At 38.4% G+C, this 14037-nt stretch overlaps 1 protein-coding gene across 1 annotated transcript in view; it reads right to left on the bottom strand.

Annotated features, from left to right (window-relative positions):
- Nucleotides 1–14037, bottom strand: part of NUP210L (nucleoporin 210 like) — a 99028-nt gene that overhangs the window by 36319 nt on the left and 48672 nt on the right. Inside the window, exons 14-17 of the mRNA XM_006044159.4 lie at nt 13109–13254; nt 9430–9651; nt 8261–8434; nt 1181–1373 (exon numbers count right to left, since the gene is read on the bottom strand). Of these exons, the coding sequence (XP_006044221.4) occupies nt 1181–1373; nt 8261–8434; nt 9430–9651; nt 13109–13254 (735 nt within the window). The remainder of the gene's footprint in view (nt 1–1180; nt 1374–8260; nt 8435–9429; nt 9652–13108; nt 13255–14037) is intronic.

Genomic DNA, 14037 nt, shown 5'->3' with positions numbered 1-14037 from the left:
GCCCGCACACTTCAATGAAGAGCCCCTGCTGGCCGCAACTAGAGAAAGCCTGTGTGCAGCAACGAAGACTCACCACAGCCAAAAAATAAAATAAATAAATCTTTTTAAAAAATGGTTACCAAATGTTCACACCAGAAACCTAAAATTACCCTTTGAACCATTTTCTTCTTCACTTTTGGGATTAATCTGTGGTAGATTGTTATATTGGGCTTCCCTGGTGGCTCAGTGGTAAAGAATCTGCCTCCAATGCAGGAGAAGTGGGTTTGATCCCTGGGTTGGGAAGATTCCTAGAGGAAGGCATGGCAACCCACTCTAGTATTCTTACCAGGAGAATCCCATGGACAGAGACGTCTAGTGGGCTACAGTCCATGGGGTAGCAGAGTCGGAGCTGACTGAAGCAACTGAGCATGCACTCAGATTGTTATATTAATGGCTTGCAGTGGTATCCATGCTCTTAAGTAGTCCTGGCCCACCAAGACTCTGGTTTTGGCCAGGTGACTTGTTTTGGAGAACAGAACCTCAGCAAGTGTGATACCAGCAGAGGCTTGATGACTGACTGCCCATGAGGGCTTTTTGCCCTCCTAGCATTTCATCTTGTGCCTCTTGCTCTCTCTCTAAGTAAGTCTCACTCGACTTATCTAGTTCATTCTTTCTATTTCTTCTTTCTGCCTTACCAGAGTAAATGTTACTTTCTCAGGGCAGCCTTCTTTGATATAAACTAGGTTAGGTTCTTCTGTTATAAATGCACCCCACATTTTCACTTCAGAACATCTAACACAGTTGTAATGTTTAAAGTCTGGTTTTCCCAACTGGACTGTAAGTCTATGAGGGCAGAGGCTGTGAGGGTCTCATTTACCATTAAACCTCCAAGCAGAGGGCCTTACATGTAGAAGTCACTCAATAAACACTGGCTAACAACTGAATAATATTTCCAAAGTTTTAGGCAAATAATAGGCAACCAGTCCATTTAAAAATTAATTTAGTTTTGTGCTCTTGTGAGGAATGTTGGACTCTAGACCCTCACTTTGCAAACAAGGGAATTTACCTCTATGTTTTCTAAAAAAGACAAAGATTGAAGATGAAAGGTGAGATAGGATAAATAAACTCTCACGCACAGGGAAATACTTAGTGCATAACCATTTAGTAGGTATATAAAAAGATTCATAAATGTTTACAATACCATGTAGCCGGGTCTGCCCACTGCCATCATCCTTTGCTACCATCTCCACTGAATTATAATTTTCAAAATGAGCTAGTGTTTCATTTAAGGATTTCCATTCTAGCATTAGTGAACTGAAATTATCAAACTTTCTCCTGTGTTGATCAAACACTGCCAGTTCTAGGACTGTATCTCTCAGGCTTGATACAGGAATCTATATGAAAATAAAAAGTAAGAAAAGAAAAAAACAATAGCTCAAGAGGTGGCAAGATATTTCTGAAGCTAGGGATCATGTTTTCTCCCAATATTTTTTGACAGTTTTCAAAGCTACAGATACGTTAAAAGAATGGTATAATGATACTATATATACTTCATCCCAATTCACCATTTGTTTTCTCTCTCTCCCCCTCTAATTTTACACTCCCGGTGAGTGTATTTGTGTGGGTGTGTGTCTTTTTTTTTCTTTTCACCAAATGATGTAGGTATCATGGCACTTCACCCCTAACTACCTCAGCATGCATTTCTTAAGAATGAGTAGCAAAAACTATGTTATGTATTATATATTATAATACATAATTTCAATTTCCCCAAATGCCTTTTATACCTGTGTAAATTTTTTATCTAAATTTTATTTTGATATTCATATCAAATATCATTCATCCTCTTGGACAGGACGACCAGGGTGACTCAACATCATAAAAATTTCAGTTGTTCTGAGTTTATATATAAATTTAACATAATTCCAACAAAAATTTAAGGGAATCTATATCCACATAGACATAGATTTAAGGGAATTTATGTCCACAAAGCTAACAAAGAGGACAAAGAATAACACATTACAGAACTACTGCAGGAAAGTCACTAAACAAACAGCCACTGCAAACAATGAAAACCAGTATCATAAAACCTAATTAGTGGAAGAATCTGATTTCAGAGTTGCTACATCATGCTATTTTAAATGTCAAGTTTTCAATTAAAAATTATTACAAATGCAAAGAAACAAGAAAGTAGGATCCATACATAGGAAAAAACAAAAAAGCAGTCAATAGAAACTGTCCCTGAGGATGCCTAGACATTAGACTTACTAGATAAGGCTTTTAATCAACTGTTTTGTTCAAAGAACAAAAGAAGTACATGTTTAAATAACTAAAGGAAAGCATAAATATGATGTATCAGCATATATAAAATATTAGTAAAGAGATAGAAATTATAAAACAGAACCAAAAAGGAATTCTAAATTGAAAATTGTAATAATTGAAATGAAAATTTTACTAAATGAACTCAACAGCAGATAAGAATAGGCAGAAGAAAATATCAGAAAACTTGAAGATCAGTTCAGTTCAGTTGCTCAGTCATGTCCGACTCTTTGCGACCCCATGGACTGCAGCACAACAGGCATCCCTGTCCATCGCCAACTCCTGGAGTTTATTCAAACTCATGTCCATTGAGTCGGTGATGCCATCCAGCCATCTCATCCTCTATCATCCCCTTCTCCTCCTGCCCTCAATCTTTCCCAACATCAGGGTCTTTTCCAGTCAGTTCTTCGCATCAGGTGGCCAAAGCATTTGAATTTCAGCTTCAGCATCAGTCCTTCCAATGAACACCCAGGACTGACTTCCTTTAGGATGGACTGGTTGGATTTCCTTGCAGTCCAAGGGACTCTCAAGAGTCTTCTCCAACACCACAGTTCAAAAGCATCAATTCTTCGGCGCTGAGCTTTTACTGTAGTCCAACTCTCACATCCATATATGACTACTGGAAAACCCATAGTTTTGACTAGGTGGACCTTTGTTGGTAAAGTAATGTCTCTACTTTTTTAATATGCTATCTAGATTGGTCATAACTTTTCTTCCCAGGAGTAAGCGTCTTTTAATTTCATGGCTGCAGTCACCACCTGCAGTGATTTTGCAGCCCCCCAAAAATAAAGTCTCTCACTGCTTCCACTGTTTCTCCATCTATTTGCCATGAAGTGATGGGAGCAGATGCCATGATCTTAGTTTTCTGAATGTTGAGTTTTAAGCCAACATTTTCACTCTTCTCTTTCAATTTCATCAAGAGGCTCTTTAGTTCTTCTTTGCTTTCTGCCATAAGGGCAGTGTCATCTGCATATCTGAAAGTTTGAAAAGTTTAGTTGCTCAGTCATGTCTGACTCTTTGTGACCCCATGGACTGTAGCCTACTAGGCTCCTCTGTCCATGGGATTTTCCAGGCAAGAGTACTGGAGTGGGTTGCCATTTCCTTCTCCAGAGGATCTTCCCGACCCAGGGATCAAACCCGGGTCTCCCACATTGTAGGCAGATGCTTTACCATCTGAGCCACCAGGGAAATCCTCTGCATATCTGAGGTTACTGATATTTTTCCCGGCAATCTTGATTCCAGTTTGTGTTTCATCCAGCCCAGCGTTTCTCACGATGTACTCTTCATATAAGTTAAATAAGCAGGATGACAATATACACCCTTGATGGACTCCCTTCCCTATTTGGAACCAGTCTGTTGTTCCATGTCCAGTTCTAACTGTTGCTTCCTGACCTGCAAACAGATTTCTCAAGAGGCAGGTCAGGTGGTCTGGTATTCCCATCTCTTTAAGAATTTTCCAGAGTTTGTTGTGGTCACACAGTCAAAGGCTTTGGCATAGTCAATAAAGCAGAAGTAGATGTTTTTCTGGAACTCTCTTGCTTTTTCGATGATCCAACAGATGTTGGCAATTTATCTCTGGTTCCTCTGCCTTTTCTAAATCCAGCTTGAACATCTGGAAGTTCATGATTCACATACTGTTGAAGCCTGGCTTGGAGAATTTTGTGCATTACTTTACTAGTGTGTGAGATGAGTGCAATTGTGCGGTAGTTAGAACATTCTTTAGCATTGGCTTTCTTTGGAATTGGAATGAAAACTGAAATTTTCCAGTCCTGTGGCCACTGCTGAGTTTTCCAAATTTGCTGGCATATTGAGTGCAGCACTTTCACAGCATCATCTTTCAGGATTTGAAATAGCTCAACTGGAATTCCATCACCTCCCCTAGCTTTGTTCGTAGTGATGCTTCCTAAAGCCCACTTGACTTCACATTCCAGGATGTTTTGCCCTAGATTGATGATCACACCATCATGATTATCTGGGTTATGAAGATCTTTTTTGTATAGTTCTTCTGTGTATTCTTGCCACCTCTTCTTAATATCTTCAGCTTTTGTTAGGTCTATGCCATTTCTGTCCTTTATTGTGCCCATCTTTGCAGGAAATGTTTCCTTGGTATCTCTAATTTTCTTGAAGAGATCTCTAGTCTTTCCCATTCTGATGTTTTCCTCTATTTCTTTGCATTGATCGCTGAGGAAGGCTTTCTTATCTGTCCTTTTTATTCTTTGGAACTCTGCATTCAAATGGGTATATCTTTCCTTTTCTCCTTTGCGTTTCACTTCTCTTCTATTCACAGCTATTTGTAAGGCTTCCTCAGACAACCATTTTGCCTTTTTTGTGTTTCTTTTTCTTGGGGATGGTCTTGATCCCTGCCTCCTGTACAATGTCATGGACCTCCATCTGTAGTTCTTCAGGCATTCTGTCTATCAGATCTAATCCCTTCAATCTGTTTGTGACTTCCACTGTATAATTGTAAGGGAACTGATTTAGGTCATACCTGAATGATCTAATGGTTTTCCCTACTTTATGCAATTTAAGTCTGTATTTGGCAATAAGGAGTTCATGATCTGAGCCACAGTCAGCTCCCAGTCTTGTTTTTGCTAACTGTATAGAGCCTCTCCATCTTTGGCTGCAAAGAATATAATCAATCTGATTTAGGTATTGACCATCTGGTGATGTCCGTGTGTAGAGTGTTCTCTTGTATTGTTGGAAGAGGGTGTTTGCTATGACCAGTGGGTTCTCTTGGCAAAACTCTATTAGCCTTTGTCCTGTTTCATTCTGTACTCCAAGGCCAAATTTGCCTGTTACTCCAGGTATTTCTTGACTTCCTACTTTTGCATTCCAGTCCCCTATAATGAAAAGGACATCTTTTTTGAACTAGGCTGATGAACGGAAAGAAAAAAGAATGACGAAAATGGAAGCATCAGAGACCCATGGAAAACCATCAAGAGTGTCAATATATGCAAAATGGAAGTCCCAGAAGAAGAGAGAGGGGGAAAAAAGGAAGGAGGAATATTTGAAGAAATAATGGCTAAGGACTTCCCAAATTTGATGTAAAACACTTACTCTAAACACCCAAGAATTTCAAAGAACCTTGAGTAGGATAAATCAAAGAGATGTGCATTTAGACATGTCATAATCAGACTGTCCAAGGTCAAAGAGAAAGACAGAATTATTAAACAGAGGAAGGAGCTTATCATTTATAAGGGATCCTCCATGAGATTAACAACTAATTTCTCATCAGAAATCACAGAAACCAGTGATGAGAGAATAAGACTGCCAATCAAGAATTCTATATTGAGGACAATAATCCTTCAAAATGAAGGAGAAATTAAGACATTCTTGCATGGGTGCTCACGCTTTAGTCATGTCCAACTCTGTGACCCCAGGGACTGGGGCCCGCTAGGCTACTCTTTGAACCGGGTTCTCCAGGGAAGAATACTGGAGTGGCTTGCCATTTTCTTCTCTGGGGGATCTTTCCAACCCCTTGATCAAACCCACATCTCCTGCATTGCAGGTGGATTCTTTTTTTAAAAAAATAATTTTACTGATTTATTTAGACTGTTCTCGGTCTTTGTTGCTGTGCAGGCTTTTCTCTAGCTGTGGCAAGTGGGGATACTCTCTAGTTGTGGTGCCGGGGCTTCTCACTGCAGTGGCTTCTCTCGTTGCCGAGCATGGGACCCACCTTCAGTTGTTGTGGCTACTAAGCTCTAGAGCACAGGATCAATAGTTGTGGAGCACGGGCTTAGCTGCTCCATGGCATGTGGGATCTTCCCAGATCAGGGATCAAGCCTCTGTTTCCTGCATTGGTAGGCTGTTTCTTTACCATTGGGCCACCAGGGAAGCCCAAGATCTAACAAAAATAGAGGGAATTTGTTGCTAGTAGACCTGCCCTACAAGAAATACTAAAATGAGTCCTTCTGGATAAAATGAAAGGTCACTAACAGTAACTTGAAACCCCATGAAGAAATAAGAGTTTAGTAACAATAACTACATAGGTAAATATATAGAACAGTATAAATATACTTTTGCTTGTAATTATTTTTCTATCTTATTTAAAATACAAATGCATAAAGCAATAATTATGACTGATGAGCATACATGTATAAAGATATATGACAATAGCTTAAAGAAAGGGAAAGGAAATAGGGCTTTATAGAAAAAATAGGTTTCAACCATTATTGAAATTAAGTTGATATTATTCCAAACTAGTTTGTTAAAAGTTAACATGTTAATTGTAATCCCTAGGGAAATAACTAACAAAATAACTTAAAATAATATAGTAAAAGAAAGGACAAGAGGATTAAAATGATATACTATAAAATATCTACTTAACACAAAAAAGGAAGAAATGGAAGAATAGAAAAAAACAAAAAAAGCATAGATAAATGGTAAAATGGTAGCTATAAATCCAACCGTATCGATAATTATGCTAATTGTAAATAGATTACACACTGATCAGAATCCCCTGCATTGGGATCTTGGAGTCTTAGCTACTGGACCACCAGGGAAGTCCAAGGGCTTTTTTAAAAAGTGAATAATTTATAAAGTTCAAATAATAGTATTTAATGTTGAATTTGGGTCTGAAAAAAAAATGACTTCCTAACCTGCAATATCTCATATGTTCTTTTACAATGAAAAGGCAGTGTAGCAAAAAAAGTTAATAATGTGCTTTGGAGTTAGACATAAGATGCTACTTTCTAGCTTTATGACCTTGGGGAAATTACTCAACTTTTAGGATCCTTAGTTTCTTCATCTGTAAAATGGGGATAATTAATGGATTGTTCTGTTCTGTAAAATCTCAGAAATGACTTATTTTCTCCTATGCTTGAAATCATAGTTAACCTCATTTAGTGTATAGTTTGGGCTTCCCTGGTGGCTCAGACAGTAGAGAATCCACCCACAATGCGGGAGACCTGGGTTCAATCCCTGAGTCGGAAAGATCCCCTGGAGAAGGAAATGGCAACCCACTCTATTAATCTTGCCTGGAGAATTCCATGGACAGAGATGCCTGGTAGGCTACAGTCCATGGGGTCACAGAGTCAGATATTACTGGGGGACTAACACTCATTTTCACTTTCTGATGTTCTAGTTTCTAGGTTAAATAACTTATTTATTCCTCAGTCCCTGTTGCCTAACTTCTAGCTACGTTATTGGTTATCACTATTTTTCATATCAGTTTGGAGTAGAGGTGAATTTGATATGTTACTGATAATGCTAATAAAAAGGTTTAGTAGGGAAGGATACTAGCAAAACAATTTGGTAGTTCTCAATTGTCTGTTGTCATAAGGTGGCGCCAGTAGTAAAGAACCTGACTGCCAACACAGGAGCCATAAGAGATTCGGGTTCCATCCCTGGGTTGGGAAGATCCCCTGGAGGAGGGCATGGCAACCCACCCCAGTATTCTTGCCTGGAAAATCCCATGGACAGAAGTGCCTGGCGGGCTACAGTCCATAGGATCACAAAGAGTCAGACAAGACTGAGGTGACTTAGTTCACATGCATGCACCTAAGTACAACAAGCAGTCACTGTCACTGCTGCCTGCCAAGTCGCTTCAGTCGTGTCCGACTCTGTGCGACCCCATGGACTGCAGCCTACCAGGCTTCTCCGTCCATGGGATTCTCCAGGCAAGAACACTGGAGTCGGTTGCCATTTCCTTCTCCAATGCATGAAGTGGAAAGTGAAACTGAAGTCACTCAGTCGTGTCTAACTCTTAGCAACCCCATGGACTGCAGCCTACCAGGCTCCTCCATCCATGGGATTTTCCAGGCAACAGTACTGGAGTGGGGTGCCATTGCCTCCTCCCCACTGTCACTAAGTATAGCCAACTATAACCACTTCTCAGACACTAATAGAGATTGGATAACAAATAAAAGGGTTTCCTTAAATTCAATAAGACAAAAGCTGTATTTCCGACCATTTATGTCAAAGCATGGGAGACAAAGGGCAAGTTGGTTGAAAACACCATACTTACCAGCTGTTTGTTGTGCTGTGGCAGAGGACATGGCTGGGCACCAGCTGGCACCTTATATACTGGAGTTATAGACATGCTGGCAGGGTGGGCACATAGGAAGCGTACCTGCACAACCTCTACAGCTGGACTAGGGTTCAGGACACCTGGATGATTTCCAATCTGAAATGTCAGGATCTTTAAGAAAACACAAGGGCAGAGGTAGACACTTGATATCACAGAAACAAAGGGAACATTAAAAAAAAACTAACTGACCAATTACTTCAGTCTTTTCCTTCACCAAACCTTTGTTACCAGTTGGTAAAAACTAATTTGTGTTTCAACTCATTTCTGATATAAATACTAATGAATAATAGGATGTAAAAACAAGAAGTTAGCTTCAAAAGAGGGTAACTAGGCTTGAAATCACTAGTAGCTAGTCATACTATACAGAAGAGTTCACTAGAGATATTAAAATGAACCTCATTTGAATATAACACAGTTCTTATTAAGTTAAAATCATACATGGATTCCCTGAGGATTGGCTAGCTGGGCTATGCTTCATAGTCATACATTACATTGTCAATCTTGGTCAATCTGAAAACCTTTGTTATTGGCCTTGGTCTACCAAGGTATAGCCATGGTTAAAGCCATCACTACCTCTAAAAATAATCAAAACTAATTCAACTGATAAAGGGAAATATATTAATTACTCATATCAGCAAAGATCCAACTGGTTCTTCAAAATTGATAAACATAGATGACACTTAAAATTTCCCTTCCTCACATTCTTTGGAGATGAAAAACTATATATCCTCTAGTCTATACAACAAGGAGTTGAACTATATATCCTCTAGTCTATACTACAAGGAGTTGAACTATATATCCTCTAGTCTATACTACAAGGAGTTGAATTATAGTCATAAAATGATTGAAATAAACTCCCTGCTACAAAAAGATCTTGAACTATTTGGTTAGTGAACTGTTAGAATTCTCAAATGAGCAAACCAAAACCTTTGGGTACATTTAAAGGATAGTAAGGTTTAAAAAAACAGATCTCTTAGTCAACAATTAGAATTTTCCTATCTAGTCCATAAACTAAATCCATTAGCAGCTGAAAAGGGATGGCTAGAAGGACGAAAGATTTAGCGTACTGTTGCTAAAAGAAATGTTAGAAAAGATCATTTTCCTACTTGTTCCCCTAAATCCAGGCACAGGACCCGATAGATGTACTGATTCTGTTTTCTTTTAGCTGGCAGTCGGACTTGTGTTATTCTAATTTTCTCTGTCTTCTCCATGCTCAGCTCCAGAAAGAATCGTGAGGGCTCCAGAATCCATGGCTGAGGGCCCCCTTCAAATATCATTTCCTTTACAGAGTGCCATGTCACCAATGCCACTTCCACAGGGTTTAGAGCCTGATGACATTTAAAGAAATTAATCCCTAACTGGTTAGAGAATTCAACAGTTTTCTAAAGTGAAAAACTGGTTATAACATAAAAGACAGTAGACTTAATTCCCAAATTAGGAGACATGTGTGGCATGCCTCTTATTTGGAATGGTTTTCAATCTCTGTTCTAATTTGGATCCCACCTATCATTCAACCAAATTCATGTGTCACCCTAGCCATTAATTTGTCTAATGATTCCAGACCACAACTACTTCTATATTCTCTAAGCTCCTATAGTATTTATCACTACCATTCATCTGTATACTTATTTATTCCCTTATGCTATTTAAATGTGTCAAATCTTCATAAATATACATCTGATAATTCTTCTTAACTCTCTAGTTACATAAACTTAAGAGAAAAGATTCTTGTATACCCCAAATTTTTAAAAGAATCTCTCTTCCTCAGTGGAATTTAGTATGATGTTGGACACATAAGAGGCATTTGAATAAATAACTGCATAAACATTTTTTCTTCTTTTAAAAACTTGAAGTCTAGTTGGCATATAACATTATACTTGTTTCAGGTGTGCACCATAATGATTTGATATTTGTATACACCGTAAAATAATCACAACGTCTAGGTACCATCTGTCACATTGCATAAGAATTTTATTTTTTATTTCTGGCTGCAGTGTGCAGGCTTCTCATTGCAATGGGCTCTCTCGTTGCGGAGCATGGGCTCTAGGTGCACAGGCTCCAGCAGTTGCAGCACGTGGGCTCAGTGGTTGCGGCACACAGGCTTAATTGCCCAGCAGCATATGGGATCTTCCCAGACTAGGGGTTGAACTCTAGTCCCTACATTGGCAGGCGCATTCTCAACCCACTGGACCACCAGAGAAGTCCTTGTATAAGAATCTTAAGTGGATATTTTACTGAAGTATCAAAGAATTCTCATCATAAAAATCTGAATATAATACATCTATACAGTTCATCTGTTTCTCAAAGAACTCTCACCTAAGAGGTAGTCAAGACAGGTATTATTCACTCCAGTATCCAGAGGAGTTGTATTCTACTTATAGATGAGGAAACTGGTTTTAGAGGAATGGAGTATTCTCAAAGTGTAGGTTAGTTTTGTATGGCACACAGTGTCTATAACAATGACTAAGTTGCAAAATGAAATATATAGTTGAAGCAATCATTTCAAAAATGTAAGCAAACTATGTTTTAGTATTTCTTCTCTGAACTAGTCAATCATATATATATGATTCATATATACTTAATATTCACATATTCATATATACTGAATACTATTAACATTAAAATTCCTCTAATGGCAGTATTCTCTTGAAAATGTATACATAATTCAATTAAGTAAGTATTCATTGATGGCCTACTGGTGATATAGTAATATCAACAGAAAGCCAATATAAAGCCCTGCCTCACAGTGAAGCTAATAGTCTGGAAAAGACAGATCTGAAGTAGGTAAAGAGTATAATGAGTGTTACAAAAAGGCACAGCAGAGAGTGCCAAAACAAACCTCAAATAGAAGAAATTAAACTAGTCAGAGGCTTCACGGAAAGTTTCCCTGAGAAAGCAAAACTGGAGTTATTCCTTGTTCCTAGATGTATATAGTCTAAAACTAATCAGATCAACTGAATTGGACAGATACATAAGGACAAACTGAGAACTATATAATGTACTAAAACATAATATTGATAACAAAAGTAAAACATACATGTATTTTTCAGCAGCTAAAAAAATATATATGACCAAAGAACTAGGTAGAAATAGAAAATCATCTTACTTCTTTTAAGGAGAGTTTTCATTTAGAGGAGATCTGATTTGTGAGACATTCAGTAAATATAAAATTAGGGTAAGGATAATGATAAAACTAAGACAAAACCTTATAAAATGACAATGAGCTGCAGCCAAGCACTCTCACTTAATTAGGCAAGAAGGATAATTCAACCACTAAGAGGGTGAATGAAATATGCCCAGACTGTATGTTTAATCGAGACTAGGGAATTCCCTGGTGGTCCAGTGGTTAAGAATCCACCTGCCAGTGCAGAGGACACGGGTTCAATCCCTGGTCCGGGAAGATCCCATGTGCTGTGGGGCAACTAAGGCCATGTGCCACAACCACTGAGCTCATGTGCAGCAACCACTGAATCCCAAGGGCCTAGAGCCTGTGCTCTGCAACAAGAGAAGCCACCACAATGAGAAGCCTGCATACCACAACAAACAGTAGCCCTGAGAAAGCTTGCATGCAGCAACAAAGACCCAGTACAGCCAAAAATAAATAAATAAGTAGGCTGTACAATGTACAAAGAGGCCAACTCAAAAATGCAAATTTTAATGAACAAGTTACCTTTTTCAAATTAACAGCTTATCTTGCTTCTTTCACCAATGTTAACATTTCCTCTATGGATGCCTCCTCTTTGCAAGAGGCATTGAGTCAGGTTTGTCAGTATGTATCAGCAAGAACTTGTAGACATCCATTTTAGTTCCTGAAGGATTCAAATATGTAGAAAGCATGCCAGGCTCTATCTACCTTTATTTTGAACTGCCACCTGTCATAATCTCCCAATTTTAATGGCCAGTCTTTGGGGTCCAAAATAATGACTGTTGTGCTGAGAATTCATAAGTATAAAGGGTAAAAAGATAATTGATTTCTCTCCCTGGTATGGAAGGCTTTCTTTCAGAGTTCTTCAAAAGAGAGTATACTAATCAGTTCTTCAGTTGCTAAGTTGTGTCCGACTCTTTGCGACCCCATGGACTGCAGCACAACAGGCTTCGCTGTTGTTCACCAGGTCCTGGAGCTTACTCAAACTCATGTCCATCGAGTCAGTGATGCCATTCAACCATCTAATCCTCTGTTGTCCCCTTCTCCTCCTGCCTTCAATCTTTCCCAGCATCAGGGTCTTTTCCAATGAGTCAGTTCTTCGCATAAGGTGGCCAAAGTATTGGAGTTTCAGCTTCAGCATCAATCCTTTCATTGAATATTCAGGACTGATTTCCTTTAGCATTGACTGGTTTGATCTCCTTGCAGTCCAAAGGACTCTGAAGAGTCTTCTCCAACATCAAAGTTCAAAAAATACAGTACACTAATATTCTATATCTTATGCAGGGTAGTGTTACAAAGATATATACATATGTGAAAATTCAAATAATAACTTAAGATTACTGTACTTTACTAATAATTTTTTTATACCTCAGTTAAAAAAGAGGAAAGAAAGGGGAATATCTAAAATTTGCTGATACAACTTGTAAATATTTCTGTGGCAGAAACGTAAGAGCATAACCTTTGTGATACTGAAATTTGATGAGGGTGCTGTAGATCTAGAAACAAGAGAGTGTTGAGTAAGGAAGAACACAAATATCACTGATCTTTAATAGAGATCACAGATAGCTGCTGAAGTCCCCAGGTGGACATAGTAGGGTCCATGAAAAGATATGCCAATTCCTTAGAATGAACTATCTCACCTTTAGGGGTTCATAAGCAGCAAATGTGGCACTGCTTTCCAAGTACTCTTCATAATCAGTCACACTAACGGTTACCAAAGTATGGCCAAGAGATTTGGCTGCTATATGTGTACTAGAACAGTGTGTTGGTCCTGGTCTTTGAATACCTGAAAATCAAAAAATGACTTTAGTAGGGTAATAAGCAATCAATCTTCAAGGAAATCAGTCTATAGAAATATAAGAATTTTAATATATCAAAAAATTCTTAATCTCATACACTATTATGTACCAATTATTTATATTAAGTTGATATATAAAAGTATGTTCTTTCTATTAACAGATTTATATCATGTAAGACACAATTCTATGTAAGATAAGGATACAAATATGAACAAGAATCCTGACCTCAAGGCACATATAGTTTAAAAGGGGAGTGAACATTTAAATAAACTATTAGTAGAAAATGATAAGCATTACAAAAGTTTAGAAAACAGAATAATTATTTTTAGCTGGAAAGATCAAGAAAGGTTTATATATCTGCGTGCATGCTCAGTCTCTCAGTCATGTCTGACTCTTTGCAACCCCATGGCTTCTCTTTCCATAGGATTCTCCAGGCAAGAATACTGGAGTGGGTTGCTATTTCCTCCTCCAGGGGATCTTCCCAACCCAGGGATTGAACTCATGTCTCCTGTGTCTCCTGCATTGGCAGGTAGATTCTTTACCACTGAGCAACCTGGGAAGCCCCCTTAGATATGTAGAAGAGGGTATCTTAAGCTGACAAATGAACAAAGATAGAAATATAAATAAGATACAAATGCATATATGAAAGAAATACATGGGAAATTTTAACTATATTTCAGTTCAGTTCAGTTCAGTCGTGTCCGACTCTGCGACCCCATGAATTGCAGCACACCAGGCCTCCCTGTCCATCATCAACTCCCAGAGTTCAC

Source organism: Bubalus bubalis, chromosome 6 (genome assembly GCF_019923935.1).
Source record: "Bubalus bubalis isolate 160015118507 breed Murrah chromosome 6, NDDB_SH_1, whole genome shotgun sequence".
Taxonomy (NCBI): Eukaryota; Metazoa; Chordata; class Mammalia; order Artiodactyla; family Bovidae; genus Bubalus; species Bubalus bubalis.
The sequence above is the reverse complement of the archived record's forward strand: the minus strand, read 5'-3'. Positions and strand labels throughout refer to the sequence as shown.